This window comes from Oculina patagonica, chromosome 8, assembly GCF_052425735.1.
Source record: "Oculina patagonica isolate OP01 chromosome 8, crgOcupat, whole genome shotgun sequence".
In the NCBI taxonomy this organism is placed as follows: Eukaryota; Metazoa; Cnidaria; class Anthozoa; order Scleractinia; family Oculinidae; genus Oculina; species Oculina patagonica.
In genome coordinates this window covers 27,588,364-27,603,539 of record NC_135765.1, presented here as the reverse complement: position 1 = coordinate 27,603,539, position 15,176 = coordinate 27,588,364, and the positions used below count along the sequence as shown (strand labels likewise).

General features: G+C 38.3%; 1 protein-coding gene across 1 annotated transcript; it reads right to left on the bottom strand.

Moving 5' to 3' along the window:
- Positions 1-1,686: 1,686 nt before the first annotated feature.
- On the bottom strand, positions 1,687-14,624 carry LOC144663796 (uncharacterized). Its single transcript, XM_078524864.1, has 9 exons — positions 14,480-14,624; positions 13,425-13,538; positions 12,188-12,346; positions 10,484-10,611; positions 9,887-9,986; positions 8,403-8,503; positions 6,514-6,674; positions 4,218-4,358; positions 1,687-1,938 (listed from the first exon to the last, which is right to left on the bottom strand). Exons 1-9 carry the CDS (start codon positions 14,567-14,569, stop codon positions 1,820-1,822), a joined length of 1,113 nt encoding a protein of 370 aa, XP_078380990.1. The 5' UTR covers positions 14,570-14,624; the 3' UTR covers positions 1,687-1,819.
- Positions 14,625-15,176: the final 552 nt, after the last annotated feature.

Below are 15,176 nucleotides of genomic sequence, written 5' to 3'. Positions count from 1 at the left end.
ATGTTTTACCCCCAGATTTGCAGAGTAGCTTATACAGCTAATATCTTCGGGCATTTCAACACTGCACACAGTATAATGAGGCCCTGCCAGGGTAAATTGCGACAAGCGACACGGCCCAAAAAAGTAGCGACTGTACATAAATAAAATCGCGACAAACGACAACCCTTATAAAAAAAAAAATTCGACAAGGACAAGCAATTTTCCTTCAATTTAATTACCGACAGCGACACGAAGATCAATAAAGCAGCGACACGGGACATTTTTAAATTTAGACAAGCGACACAGGAACCCCTGGCAGGGCCTCTATAATGGGCAAAGACCAAACCACAACACCGGGAACTCCATGCCTACGCTACGATAAGTGTGTGGGTTCTTTTACGTTCCCTGCTGACCATAACACGTAAGATGCAGGAGACGGGACCAACGGTTTATCGTAGTTATCTGAGAAGACTAGTATGTCTAACCATTTGTAGATGCCATTGCAAAGGCAGCATATTCTTCTCAATTATTTTTAAGACCCCGAGTGTTGGTCTCGTCTTTTAATTGAATGAATCCAAGACCTCAATCAATCAATCAAACTTTATTTTCCGAGGGTGACACGTAATAGTTTAGCAACAAGTAAATTTCTGGGCAAGCACCCATACTCTTTTGAAGACTTACAGTAGAAAAATGGCCCTCGTCGGTCAACATTGCAATTTTTAACCCTCTGATCGATGTCATATAGATTTTGCAATGTTGACCGTTTAGAGACTTTTGGCGGGAAACAGTTTTATTGTTAGACCTCATGTGACCTTGAAGAAGCCAATAAGAGTGCATGCTGATTGGGGAAAACTTCTAGCTATACACCGTTTTAATAAGGCAAGTAGCCATTTTGAATATTTAACTTTCCGCGAATGACGTCATTAATTAAATATTCAAATGATGTATCCATTATTGTAATCAGTCAAGGTGCCATTTTGAATATATTATTTATTTGAATTTAACGTCATTCGCGGAAAGTTAAAAGCTCAAAATGGCCCCTCATCTAGGGCCTTCCACAAGTTGCTCGGCAACTTTTTGGCAACTTTTCACATTTCGAGCAACTTTTTCCCCTTCGAGCAACGTTTTTCCTCTCGAGCAACTTGTTGCATCATAGTTAGTGTTGTTGAAAGACCATACGAACGTTTCTGAAGATTTGCGAAATTTGCCGAAGATTTTCGAGAACATTACAAAATTCGTCAGGAAACATGACCTCATCGATATCTTCACGATTTTTCTCAGTTAAATAAAACTTTGTTATTTAACAAATTTTCCCCTTAATATGCTATTTAGATACTTCTTTTGCTGTAAAATTGCAGAAAACTACACAGAAATCTAACCCTCAAAAGGAATTAGCATATATTTAGAGAAATTCTCTTGATTAGAAGTAGCGTTTTGGATTTTTTGGAGCAACATTTGAGCAACTTTTATTATCAGAAGCAACTTCCTTTTGATTTTCGCAGCAGCTTTTGAGCAACTTTTTGAGAAATAATGGGCAACGTTTTGGGAAATTTCGAGCAACTTGTGGAAAGCCCTACCCTCATCTTATTTAAATGGTGTATAAAAAATGGATTATGGTTCATATTGATGAATTCTGAATTTGATTGTGCAGCTCTGCTGCAGCTGCTGGCTTTGTTATAAACACTGAATAAGACTAATTTTTTTTTGTAAAATTGTAACTTTTACTTCCGCTTTACTAAGATTGTTATTAGCTTTTACATACTAACTTTTAAAAATCTGTGTAAACCTATAATTTATTGTCATACAAGTAAACTGTGTCCATGAGTATTAATAATGAAATTCAGCACGGTGGTGGATCATTGATGTCTTCCCAGCAGCGAATTTCATTTTCACATTTTGAAGTTTGCGAGCTCGTGATTAAAGAATTTATTCTGCCATCAAATAAACCAAACACTCCTCCTGCAGAGAAATATATATGCAATGGAATTATTGCCACATATAGGTAAACGTGAACTCTTTGAGCCTAGTGGCCCATACAGGCTGGAGCTTATCCCAGTTTCTGTAGCATTAAGCAACTAGGAGTATTACCCCCGGATGGGATGCTAGTCCATCGCAGGATACCCCCCCCCCCCCCCCCCCCAAGCATTATATCGCCGGTACCCATTTATACACCTGGGTTGAGAGAGTAACTGTGAGAGTAAAGTGTCTCAATGGGCGTGTTTAAAACACGAAATGGCGAAATGGCGAAATAGCGAAATGGCGAAATGATATGAAAGATAAGAGCCAAATTAAGTTAAATGATATTACCGTTCCAGTGAAATCCACATCTGTTGCCTGTGTACAACGTAAGGACAAGGAAATATATATAAGAAAATAATAAGGGGCATACAAATAATTTACAGTTGTTCTAAAGTGAGAAAAGCAAAGTCGCCGTTTATATGCGAACAAAAATGATAAATTTCACTGAAGCACGTGAGGCGGCGGCACGTAAACGCTGCTGTCTCGCCTTGTTGACGTCTTCGTTCCACGGCTGTAAAACAGAAAACGAAGTTATAACTTCGATGTAAAAGGATAAGGACGTGAAAGTCCAATTCGAAAAAAGTTTAGAAATTACATGGAATATTACACTGCTCAGACGAATCCTTCTGTCATGCTGCTCCTGACGTGAGACAAACAAATCGTTTTCTTTCGATGCCAAAAAGTAATGGCCGCCTTTTTGATTAAAAATACCCTAGGCAAAGAGCAACTTGTTAACAAGGAGAGACTGGATTTATAATGTCCGTAACGGAGAATTAGTGATTGGAACGATTCAGTGGTTGTAGCTCGTTCCAGTATTAAAAACGTTAAAATTTGTGAGTATTACTTATTAAGCTTATGCTAAGCCTTTGTCGGGATTTATTTCCTTGTCGTTACAGTTTACACAGAATAATTCATGTAACAGATGCAGATTTCAGTGGAACGGTAATATCATTTAACTTAATTTGGCTCTTATCTTTCATGTTCATTTCGCCATTTCGTGCTTTAAACACGCCCTGTCTCAATTGCCCAAGAACACAACACAGTGACCCCTGCCAGGACTTAACCAGAACCGCTAAACATTAGTCCATTGCACCTCCCACAATATACTGCCACATGCAGACAGATTAATGCTGTTTACCAGGGCAATTGATTATGGTTTATCCCAGTCAGTTGAGATTTTTAATTCAGTAACAACCCCAAAATCAGTTTCTGCATACATACATTTTATCATTAATCTGGGACTGTTATTAAATTTATTTCATGGCTAGCTTTGTGAGTGGACAAGATGAGTCAAATCCTGTATTGTGATTGGCTAGCTGTTGGGCAAGATGTGACTAAATTTCCCACTAAGGAATGCTTGCCCAGTGTGTTCTGCAACAAAAATGGTGTTCTTTATACAATATGCATGCTTTAATTATTGACCAAGCTTGTCTGATTAAGATGACTCGATATTGGCCTTGTTTTTTCGTGTAATCATAGACCTTGCCTGCATCTTGGTCCATATATTATTAATAATATAACACATGCCAAAAAACTTGGCCATTTTATCCAGTCATTTCAACCTTAATCAATCAAAGCTATCAATCAATTGGTCAATATTCATCTAATGAATTTTCTGCCTGAGAAAAGTACCCCTTTTGGGTGGACCCTCCCCGGACCTCGACCTTGGTCAAACGACAGAAATACGAAAAAAACAAGAAAAGTACTTCAAAGATAAGGTTTTAATTTTTATTGTACAAAGATTGGTACATTACCTGTATCCTGACAATTTACTAAGTTTTTTGGAGCTTTACTAAAAAAGTTCTACGTGTTTGAAATTGGCGACGTGTGGACTCGTCGGCGCCATTTTGTCAAAGCACTTTGGTGCCGATGTAGAACATTTAAAAAGTACAAACAATCTTTTACCTTAGGAAATGGAAATACGTTTACACTCAGCAACTATTTTATCGATTCTTGCTTATACTAACACTTCAATATGCACATAATTCCCCGAAATAGAAAGAAAAGCTGGCTGAGACGTTTGACCGCAGTGAACCCCGGACCATATACATGTAGTCCACTATTTAGGGAGTGCCTCATCTGCCTCTCCCCAGGCAGCCAACAGTAACCTCGAGCTTGCATTTGAATTACTACTCTGTCAACAACTAAGCCAACCAAATTCAAGGATTGGCCACAGAACATGATGTGTGTATTATACTGTACATATACTTAACACATACCAGTATGAATGTAGAGTATCCTACGTCCCTTAAATCTGCCAGGATTGCTTTTCATCTCAGCTAGCATTCCTCTAATTGCCTTTATGTTGTACACTGGGTCTACAAATACTCCAGTTGTGCTGGAGATCGTTAAAATGTTTTCTGCAATGGAAAATTTTGTCAAAAATTAAGTATCAAAAACTTTTTAAACAATGTAACAGTTACTATCAGAATCATGTAATATATCATTGAGATTCACAGATGGTCAGCCATTACACACCCTTTTAGCTGAGCTGAAATATATTCTTACCACATTTTTTTATAGCGTCTTCAAGGTAGAAGTCATGTGCAAATAATTATAATATTATTGTTATAATTATTATAATTGTTCCAGTAAGAATTAGTGTACATGAATAGAATGCTGATTTTTGAGCCCTTGATTTTCGGAAACGCCTGACAACTTGGCTCCCATTGAATAACATTAACCTGATAGTTGCCCCCACCCCACCCCCCTCTATTATAAAGCCCTCTCCCCTTACCCTGGATGGTATGTCATGACAATAAATATATGAAAAAAAGGTAAATTTTACAATTTGTAAATTAAGGTCACTAGTCAATTGCCACATTTGCTTAGTTTGTGTTGCTATTTCACGAACATGTGTTACCAAACAACAATATATTTTTTTAATGTTCCCTGACTCATAATATTATATGAATTGAAATACCCCCCCCCCCTCTCTCTCTCTCCCTCTGACTCTCACTCCACCATCTAAAATAAAAACAGTCTTATAGGGGTTTAAATTAGAACAGCACTCAGGATGGAAGTAATGTTTCCCTTGGATTTTAACTGTAATTTTATCCCTGTTTTCTTAAATCTTAATAACTTAAAACCATTGCAAATAACAGTTATTGGCATTGCTTCCATTGGAAAAGTTAATTGACCATTTGGAAATTTAGAACCAGGTTTCAGTTTTTTATGGGAGGCATGGTCGCCTAAATTATGGTTAGTGCGCTGGACTCCAGATCGAACAGTCTGGGGTCAAGCCCTGGCCAGGGTCACTGTACTGTGTTCTTAGGCAATACACTCACCCTCATAGTGCCTCTCTACACCCAGGTGTATAAATGGCCATCAGCAAAATAAAGCCGGGGGGGGGGGGGTAACCCTGTGATGGACTAGCATCCCATACACGGGGGAGTAGAAATATTCCTAGCCGCTTAATGCTATTGAACCTAAAATAAGCGCAGCAGTATGGGCTGCTTGGCTCATTAGGCTTAGCTTTTTTTCCCGTTACTGTTACGTCTTGTAGCAAATAACATATTGTAATTACATTTTCACTGTTAATTAACAATTATTCTTTGAAATCGAGGTGAATATTCTGCCGCTATTCACCGAGATTTCAAAGAATAATTGTTTTAGTATATACACACGAAGTGATCTCAACAACAAGCGATCTCAAAGTTTTCAGAAGGAAACCACTTAAAGTCGATTTAATTGACCTCTCAATTCATGCGTGGAAAACGTACATATAAGCGGCACTAATCGACATGCGCGAAACAGTTTACAGAATCTTTGCATGGCAAATCTAGTTAATCTTCGATAAAATCCTCGTCACAATCTAGCAAAATGGTCCTTTAACACCACTCAAACCTGCAATCTGATCAAAAACCTGCTTGCAAAACATTTTGACCGTTGAATCAAAGGTTTTGAAGTTCACTTGAATTGAAAATTGAAAGAGCAGTTGGCGAAGGATCCACCTGAAAGTTTGGATTATAATCTTACTGAATGTCTGCAGAACTGTGGTGAAAACTGGATGTTTTCTTGCACAAAGACCTTTTCCTGAATATTTGTGGATGATCTTGGTTGAATAACACTTGATGTTGCTGCCGATAAATCTGCGGTATTCATTTTTGTCGATGCCGTGCGAAGAGCGACTGACGGTAAGCAATTATTTATCGTTTTAGTACTTGAGTTGTGTGGACATTGTGCTGCAAATTGCGAAATATGTAGTCTTCTCTTACTTCAAAAAAACCATCAGGCCAAATTTCTTAGCCTTTTTTTGTCTTTTTTGGCCCAGTATCTTCTTGTATTCTTAGTATTTGCGATTCAGAAACGCCGGCGAAACGCGAGTTTACGCCGGCCATTTTGTTTCAGTTTTGATCAAGCATTATTCACTCCGTAGGGAGTGAATAATGCTCATTAGCCCGAGATAGTGAACCAATCAGATTGCTTGAAACACCAAGATCACTGAGTGTGTATGTACTAATAAACAATATTTAACTGTCTGTTAATTTATTATTTATTTGTGTTCATACCCACCAAGGTCTTCCTGAGAGGATATTCCATATCCTGGTCCACAGTAACCTCCAATAATATCTATGATATCTTCTGCTCTAACATCAAGTCCTCCTTCTCTAAGATCTTCATTGATTTTGTTGTAAACATATGCATCATTGTCATACACATTCACGGCATGGCACCTGTTTAAGGTATGAATAAAAAATAATTACAAAACTGGGTGAATTTTTACCAGCAGGAATAAAGATAGAACAAGCGTAAGAACAGTCTCGTTCTCAAGGTCTCTCTCTCACTGCTCCCTATAGTGAGAGAAGAGAGACCCTGGTTTGGTCTGGTCACCTGGTTTGTGGACAATTGCGAACAATAGGGGGGACCTCTAATTTCAAGAAATAATATTTATTGTCACGGTTTATTTTGTCAAGAACAAAGCGAGGCTCTTACATGCAGACATGCAGAGCTATATAGACCACCATTATGCGTGATGTTTTGCAGCAGCCTTCAGTTTGCCATTTTAAATAGAAGTTATTCAAATACTAATCTTAAGCCAAAGCAGGTCAAATGTTTTAATAAAGCAATCTACCATGGCAGAGTTGTGGCTGCAGTGTTGCTGACGGGTTATAGAAAATCGATGATTGATTGATTGATTGATTGATGTTGAGAGAGACCCTGGGAACGAGGTTGGCTAAAATGCTGTTTCAGCCTTTGGCAAACAGAATTGTTAGTAACCTTGTTGCCAGCATGCAGAGTACATGTATCTCTTCTCTGTGACCCATGGAGCATGTGTGAAAGAGAACAGGGCAGAGAGAACAGACACTCTGGGAACAATGTCAGTGGAATTCACTCCTCACAAAAGGGGATTTTCAATATTGAAAAAAAAAACACATGGGAAAAGTAATGTCAAGGACAAATATTGAAAATGCAAACAGTAACCTTAACATTTTTTAGGGTTATCATATGATAACATCATAAGATTGGGGGGGGGAAGCTGGAGGGGGGCATTTTTGTACTCTCGGCCTTACAGTTAATACCAAAAAGAGAAAAAGAGGAAAAGCATACCAATACTATCTCAGTCAGTTGGAGAGAAAAAAAACTGATTTGATCCATTAACCAGTTTTCCCCTAAAATATTGAATTTGTCTTGCCATTTATGCTTCTTATGCATTACCACTGTGCTGGCAATTTTTTTAAAACAACTGGGTAAAACTATCAGAGGTGGTGGAGCATTTTGGAATGTAGAGGAGCTAAGACTGTCTCAAAAATACTCAGCAGGTTTTCATATTTGGAGCAACTATTGTCTTTCTTTTTTTTTTTTTTTTTTCTGAGCAGTTTCTAGACTGCAGTTTTCTGAAGATTCTTCGACTGTTGGTCGAAGGCCATACAAACTTTTCCAATCATTTTTCCAACTTTTTCTAAGATAAACAGAGTTTCCCTAAGACTTCCAAGGAAGGTTAGAAGATGTTTACACTCACTCGCGAGACGGAATATCTTGAAAAACCAATTCTATGCTGCGCTTGTGATATATTTTCGGCACCAAAACGTGGGGGGCTGAGTCCCCAAAACTTTCATTTGGGAGGGGGGTACAGTCACCCCTGCCCCCCCTGCTCCGCTGCCTTTGACTATGTACATGTGCCAATAAAGCTACAACCCCACTCCCCCTCCCCCCCTTAACTGGCGACAAAAATATGGCGGCGTTGAGAGAAATATGTGAACACTCGTCAAACAGGACAGAAAATGCTTAGTTACACTGGAAAGCATTCATCTAAGGACAGAGACCCTTAATTTTATTACTACAGTCAACTACCTAAATAAATCAAATTTTTGTAAGCAAAACTTCTATCAAATAGCACTCCACAATTAATCTAATTTAACAGATTGGCTACTGTCAATAACATACACTGTATCACAGCTCACTTGAGTTTTGATCCTGTGAGGTAATTAGCTACGGCGATTCCTGCAGCAGTTCCGCCACTGCCAACTGTCATTACAATGTCATCAAAATTCTCCAACAGATTCTGAAACACACAACAATCCTTTCATCATTTACCTTAAACAGTATCTATATAACTGTAAAAGGCTTGAAAGAAAACCCCATCTTCAAGAGTTCAGAAGAAAAATGTTGCTGCAATGGAAAATAGAAAAATGCGCTCCTCCTTAACGTCTTTCCAGTGTGTCTGTTAACATGTACTGAATAATCAATATCCGTCAGAAAACTTAAATGTAAAGTCAAATTGTAATTAACGTCCCTTTCTTTTCAACTGTAACTTTTATCTTGACCTAGCCTGTAAACCTTGCTGTAATTTCTTTTTATTTAAGTAAGTAGTATTAGTTTCTTGTTAATCATCAGTGGTCACTTAACTGACGGCTTTTGTTTCATATGTATCCCCACTAGTTATAAACAGTGTGTTATTATTAGTTTAATTTGTTTCTGTTTTCCCTTTTGCATGTAATTTTCTTTTCATTTTGTATTACATTGTTTGAATAAATGAATTAAAAAAAAAAAAAAAAAAAAAAAAAAAAAAAACAATGTCATCAAAATTCTCCAACAGATTCTGAAACACACAACAATCCTTTTAAGAAAAAAAATCTTTAAGCGTAAAGGTGTGGGTAATGGACTATGAATTTCCAGGATTCCATATAAACAAGTGAAGGTTAACAACCCCCCCAAAAAATTATGAGTAGGTGTAGGGTGGTTGTAAAAATTGATGATTTCAGTACCCAGGGGGGTACTCAGAATTTCAAGTAACAGGGATGATCGAAGGATTTTTTGGGTTACTTTGAAATTTTCGATTTCAGGATTTTTTTGGCTGGAAAATTTGGCAAGAATTTTTTTTGGGTGGCTTGATTTAAGTATAGTAGGGATTATTTGGGGGTATTAAAAACATTCTAAGAAATTGTGGTAGTGCCTTGGCTCCATAGTTCTGCAAATAAAGTACAAACACTGAACGTGTTTCTAATGTTTTTCTTTGTGTTGTATCTTAAGATCATTCCCCTTTCTGAAAAATTTAATGAGTCAGAAATTAGGCATGAGATTTTTTGTGGGGTTGATTTTTTGTCCAGGGAATTTTTGGGTTTTGTTGGAAGCCCTAGGGATTTTTTTGGATCTTGATTTATATGCCCCTATTTCATCATCACCGTCACTTGAAATCCCGAGTATACCCCTGGGTTACTGTCTGCCATACATTTCTTATAATGTTTGTTCTGAGAATTCTTGTGTTACCGGTACTTGAGTTCAACATAGATTTCCAGAACTTTTCAAGACCAGTTGTCTTTTTCCAGGATGCTCCAGCCCTGGAAAGTGCCACAACAAAGTTTCAGGACTTTCCAGGCTTTCCAGGTCCCTTATGAACCCTGTGCTTAGGATTAAAATGCATGTTTTTATATTTATATACAATTACCTGGTTCATCATTTCTTGAAATACTGTCAGATAAGCAAACATGCCTATGTATGAAGAACCCCCAACCTCTATAAGATATGGAGTCGAACCCTGATTCCTTCTGAAAAGATAAAAACACAGAGTGAGTGAGTGAGTAGGCATAGTGGAAAAGGGCAGTGTTTAAAAAAATAACTGATCAAACAGAGCACCATAATCTGGCCATCTCCACTGAATTCACTCCTCTCATATTATATATTGTTGAGTGCTTCACCTTCATCAACTCAGGTAACCCTGGCCCGCCTCCCCTTTCCTCCCCCTAATGAACATGCCAGTACATACATGTAGTTACCATCAAGCACTATGTCCAGTCGCCCTTGACTACTAATTTTCCCTAGAATGGCATTTTTTCAACATCATAATCATCATAATTCACAAAATAATGCCACAGAAAAGAGATCAAATAACTGTAACAAGGATCTGGAAACGAGTATGGCACACCGCCATCCAATTTTCAAACCAAAAAAAAAGAAAGGAGTAAAATACCATTAGATACCTTACTGAGAGCATGCCTGACCGGTCGCACAATTATTATCCATTTCACTTCAGAACTCCACTTACAACTTTTCTGCCATTTTCTCCATCATTGGTTTGAGGCCAGATTTGTATTTAAGCTCAGGAACAAGGATGATACGACTTCCAACCATTCGGCTTAAAAGAAGATTCCCTTTACATCCAATATCGGTAGGCTGAATCCATTATTTCAAATAAAATAAATCAGTTAGAACTTCAATCTACTGGCGACTGAATAAAAAATAAATAAATAATTAACGGCAAAAAGAAGTGGCACATATTAATTTTGTTTACTGTTTCTACATCATATTGGAGAACTTTAACTTTAATAATGTGTGGGTTTCTGTGGAGATCAAGGGAGGAAATATAAGAATGCTGTGCGAAGCAACAATAAACTCAAGCCACATATCACCTGGCACCGGTTCTGGGATTTAAACTTAGGCCAGACTAGTGGGAGATGCACATAACAACCCTCCAAGTTAAGACCATTTTAGTCGCCATGGCAACTAAAATTTTGGAGCTGGCGAGCCCCGGCCGGGGTCACCTGCGTTGTATTCTTGGGCAAGACACTAACTCTCATAGTGCCTCTCTCCACCCAGGTGTATAAGTGGGTACCGGCGACATAATGCTTGGGGGGGGGGGGACCCTGCAATGGACAAGCATCCCATTCAAGAAAGAGTAGAAATATTCCTAGCTGCTTAAGGTCGCGGGGGATACCTACAGCATGAATAAATTCATGAAGGGAAATTTTGCTTGACCTGCATCTTTAAAAACGCTTATTTCTCAGCTGTTATGGGTGCGATTAAGCTCAAATTTTACAGAGACATAAAGAATTGACGAAAGATTGTGAATGTCGTCTTTTGTCTGGTAAATTGCATTTAACGTCGATGTTATAACCTCGTGAGTGCCAAATTGGGAAAAACATGATTTTGTGGTAGAGTTCATTGCGGAACGAGTAGAAGACAGCACACTGGGATCTTGTCAAAAACTAATCAGTCAATACCTCTAGAGTGTCATAGCAGAAGCGGATTTTTAAATTTAAAGTTTGCCAGCAAATTATGGCGGCTATAGTGCGCAAATTTGAATTTAATGTCTTTTACCTCTTTCTAAAAGCGCTCTTTTAAAATTCCGCTTCTGTTATGACACACGTCAGTATTCATAGTTTACCTATCTGCAGTGGCAAGTCATGAAGTTCTGTATCCGTGCTGTATTCTCTGCCACAAAATTGTCGAAAAAGTCAAAACTTTGAGATTTCCGAAGGTGTCCCGACCTAAATACGATCATTTTGCCAAGGAGAGATGTAATTATGGTAATTATATTCCACGCTTTTACGGCGAGAACAATGCGTTTTTAATAGGACACGATTGTTTATGCCGAATATTTTTGTGATTACTCTGAGTTGCAGAAATATTCAAATTTAGATGAAAATAAGCTCAAAGACTTCCTACAATCTATATGAACGTATATCGCTAAGTGTTGTTTAAATTGGTTAAAATATCAAAGAAACAGGGATTTTTTACAAATCACGCGCACGCGCCCATATTTTTATCCAGTCATGAATATCTCGTAAAGTTGTTGATGTTAGTCGTTGTACTTCGTGCATACGCTTTAAATAAATGCATAATGATAAGCCTAAGGTGTCCCCCGCGACCTTAATGCTACAGAAACTGGGATAAGCTCCGGCAGTGAAGGCCACTTGGCTCGTGGCTTCTTCTTTCCTTTATTTATAAAATAATTAAAAAAATGTCTTGCCTGTTCTGAACTCCTTAGAAGTAAGTAACATTTCAAGCCAAGTTGTCTTGCAGCAATTGCCGTGGTTCTACAGTGATTGGAAGGAAGACCACCACATGTCAGCACTGTGTCGCACTTCTTATTTAAAGCATCAGCCAAAACAAACTCCAACTTACGAACCTACAACAAAATTACAGAACTGCAATAATAATAGGAAAGAAAGAATCTAAACTACAGTTCCCTTTCCCGAGATCAGCTGGATGAGTCATCTAATCTTCTGGATGTATGATTATATTTGCAGGAGCAGATCCAGACCAGTTTTCCACCATTTTATGGAAACTGGTCAATTTTTGTATCATAAATATATATTTTAGTGTTTAGGAACTAGTTTTCAACTTAATTTTCAGAAAACAAATAATTTGTTATTATCCTGTCCGAAAATACCCAGGTATGGCACTTTAGGGAGTCAAAATAAATAAATAAATCAACTTTGTTTTACGAGGGTTGCACATAACAGTCTTTCGACTGACATACCTGTGGCCCTCGGATTCCCGATCGAATTGGAATTTAGAAGTGTTGGTTTTTGTGGAGGGAGGAAAACCGGAGAACCCGGAGAAAAACCCTCGGAGCAAGGACGAGAACCAACAACAAACTCAACCCACATATGACGCCGGGTCCGAGAATCGAACTCGGGACACATTGGTGGGAAGCGAGCGCTCTCACCACTGCGCTATCCTTGCTCCCCACAATCTAATTGTTTATTTCTTTAGGGGGAGCATGTTCCCAGAATTGGAGACTCCCCCTTTCTGCGCTTCTGTTATCGGGAAACGGTCATCATTTTTCCTGGATCCGTGCCTGATTTGGATGGGGAGGGAGATTTGGATATATGAAGAGTTTTTATCATTTTTTGGTATGGCACCATTCTACTTAGCTAGGGTACCTTCATGCAAAAAAAGGTAACCTCTCAGATATGAATTTAGTTTTTTAAGATGACATCTCTGCTGCCTGTTCCATGAGCAACTTACTACGGAGATTGACAGAGACCCTGAGTGTTTGTAGGCTACTTCAGCTCAAGATTTCTAAGACCGAAAAATTGCATAGTTCTGGTGGATTAAATGCTCTACAGATATTCTAACAGACAGTCGGTTTGAATATGGCTATTCATTTTGAATTCATGATCGTACAATAAAGTTACAACAAAAATAATTAAATAGTTTAAAGAATTTATTTCACTAAATTATATGCCATAATACTTTACCTTATTTCCTGACAATGCACATCCTGTCAAATCATCTCTCTTGATAAACAGTGAAAATTCCTTTGGAAGATTTGGAACATGCCATGAATGGATTGGAGTGTCTCGCTGTGCTAGCTACAAGATGTAACAATAAATAGAGTTAGATTATCGTTTATAGATGGTTGGTTTGGTTGGCTTATTAGACGTGGAACACTCTAAGTGTGAATTCTTTTTTTTTATTTATTATAACTCACCCTGAAGATACCACAGTTCTCCTTTAAAAAAAGGTTTTTAAAAGCTTCTTGCATAGGTCCCCATATAACTGCATATAATTTTACAAGAATGCAAGTGACAGCGAGTGACTTGAGTTACTCTTACAGCGAGAGCCTATTTTGCCATATTTTGTTCTATCTACTACCACAAAAAGCTTTCAATTTCTCCTAAAGACCGAAACTGCCATATTAACTTCTTGACTGAAAACCTCAAGATATATAAGAAATTATGTACCCGCAAAATGACATTCAAAATTAAACCGCCAGACCGCCAGAGTAAATAGACCCTTTGACCATACATGAGGCTATGTTAGGATAAAATTTCAACAAGAGGCACACTACTGAAACACAGACACTGAGGCCAAAATGAAAATAATACCCCCCGGTAACAAACAGACTTGCATTGAAATCCCAGCAGCATAGTGTATGGTTTGTTTATTTGCTATTAATTATTTTGTGCGTTCCCCACAAACTGAATACATGGAGCAGGCTAATGAAACCAAATCTTGTCAAAACATGGAAGAAATACCCGCTCACACCCCACCCCACACCCCACCCCCTCAGATACTTCTGATTGTGGATTCATAAGCTACGCGTAAAATGCTGGTATTTCATTGACATCCCAAATAATGTAAGAAATAGAATATCAGGAATGGGTGAACCTAGCTGCACGTCGACACAGTCTGATCCATCTACACTACAACAGAAGATGTTTATAAACTGTCACTTGCCTATGAACTAGTCTAAAAGTACCGTAGCACGATCCGCTACATACCCGAATTATGAATTCAAATTTTGTCTTACTTTAACAAAGTTTCGTGGAATATTTTTCAGCGATGAGGCCCACTTGGGTGGCTCGTATTCCTGGAGCTGTCCGAATGTGTTTACATTCATTTTCAAAGAATAAATCACAAAAATTTCGATGTAAACAAAGTCATGTTCATGTAGAATCAAGCAAATGAGCAACCGCTGAATTTCCTCTAACCGAGCGGCCTGGGACGAGCCGCGATTCGCAGAACACTCGGCACCAACTCGGCACCTTACCGACCTCATCCTCGGACACTCGCGATACGAAGGACCCGGCCGACGAAAGCAATGTTCGTGGTGCCGAAGGAGCAGGGGACTGGGTACGAACATATTTTTTCTTGGTACGAATATTCAATATCAATTTAATTGAAAATGGAGCACGTCATCTGAAAGAACATTCAAAAATTAGTAAATTTACCGAATTTGATGGTTATTCGTTTAAACACAAAGGCATGGTACACTTTTAAAATAAGAGAGCTTAGTATGGATTGGAGGACGCCTGTCCCTCCAATCCATACTAAGTATACCATGCCTTTGGGTTTAAACCAATAATCGCCAAATTTGGTGAAATTACTAATTTTTGGATGCTCTTTCAGATGACGTGCCCTATTTTTCAATTCAATCGATGTTGAATGTTTGTACCGAAGAGAAAATATGTTCGTTCCCAGTCCCCTGCTCGTATTGAACATGGCTA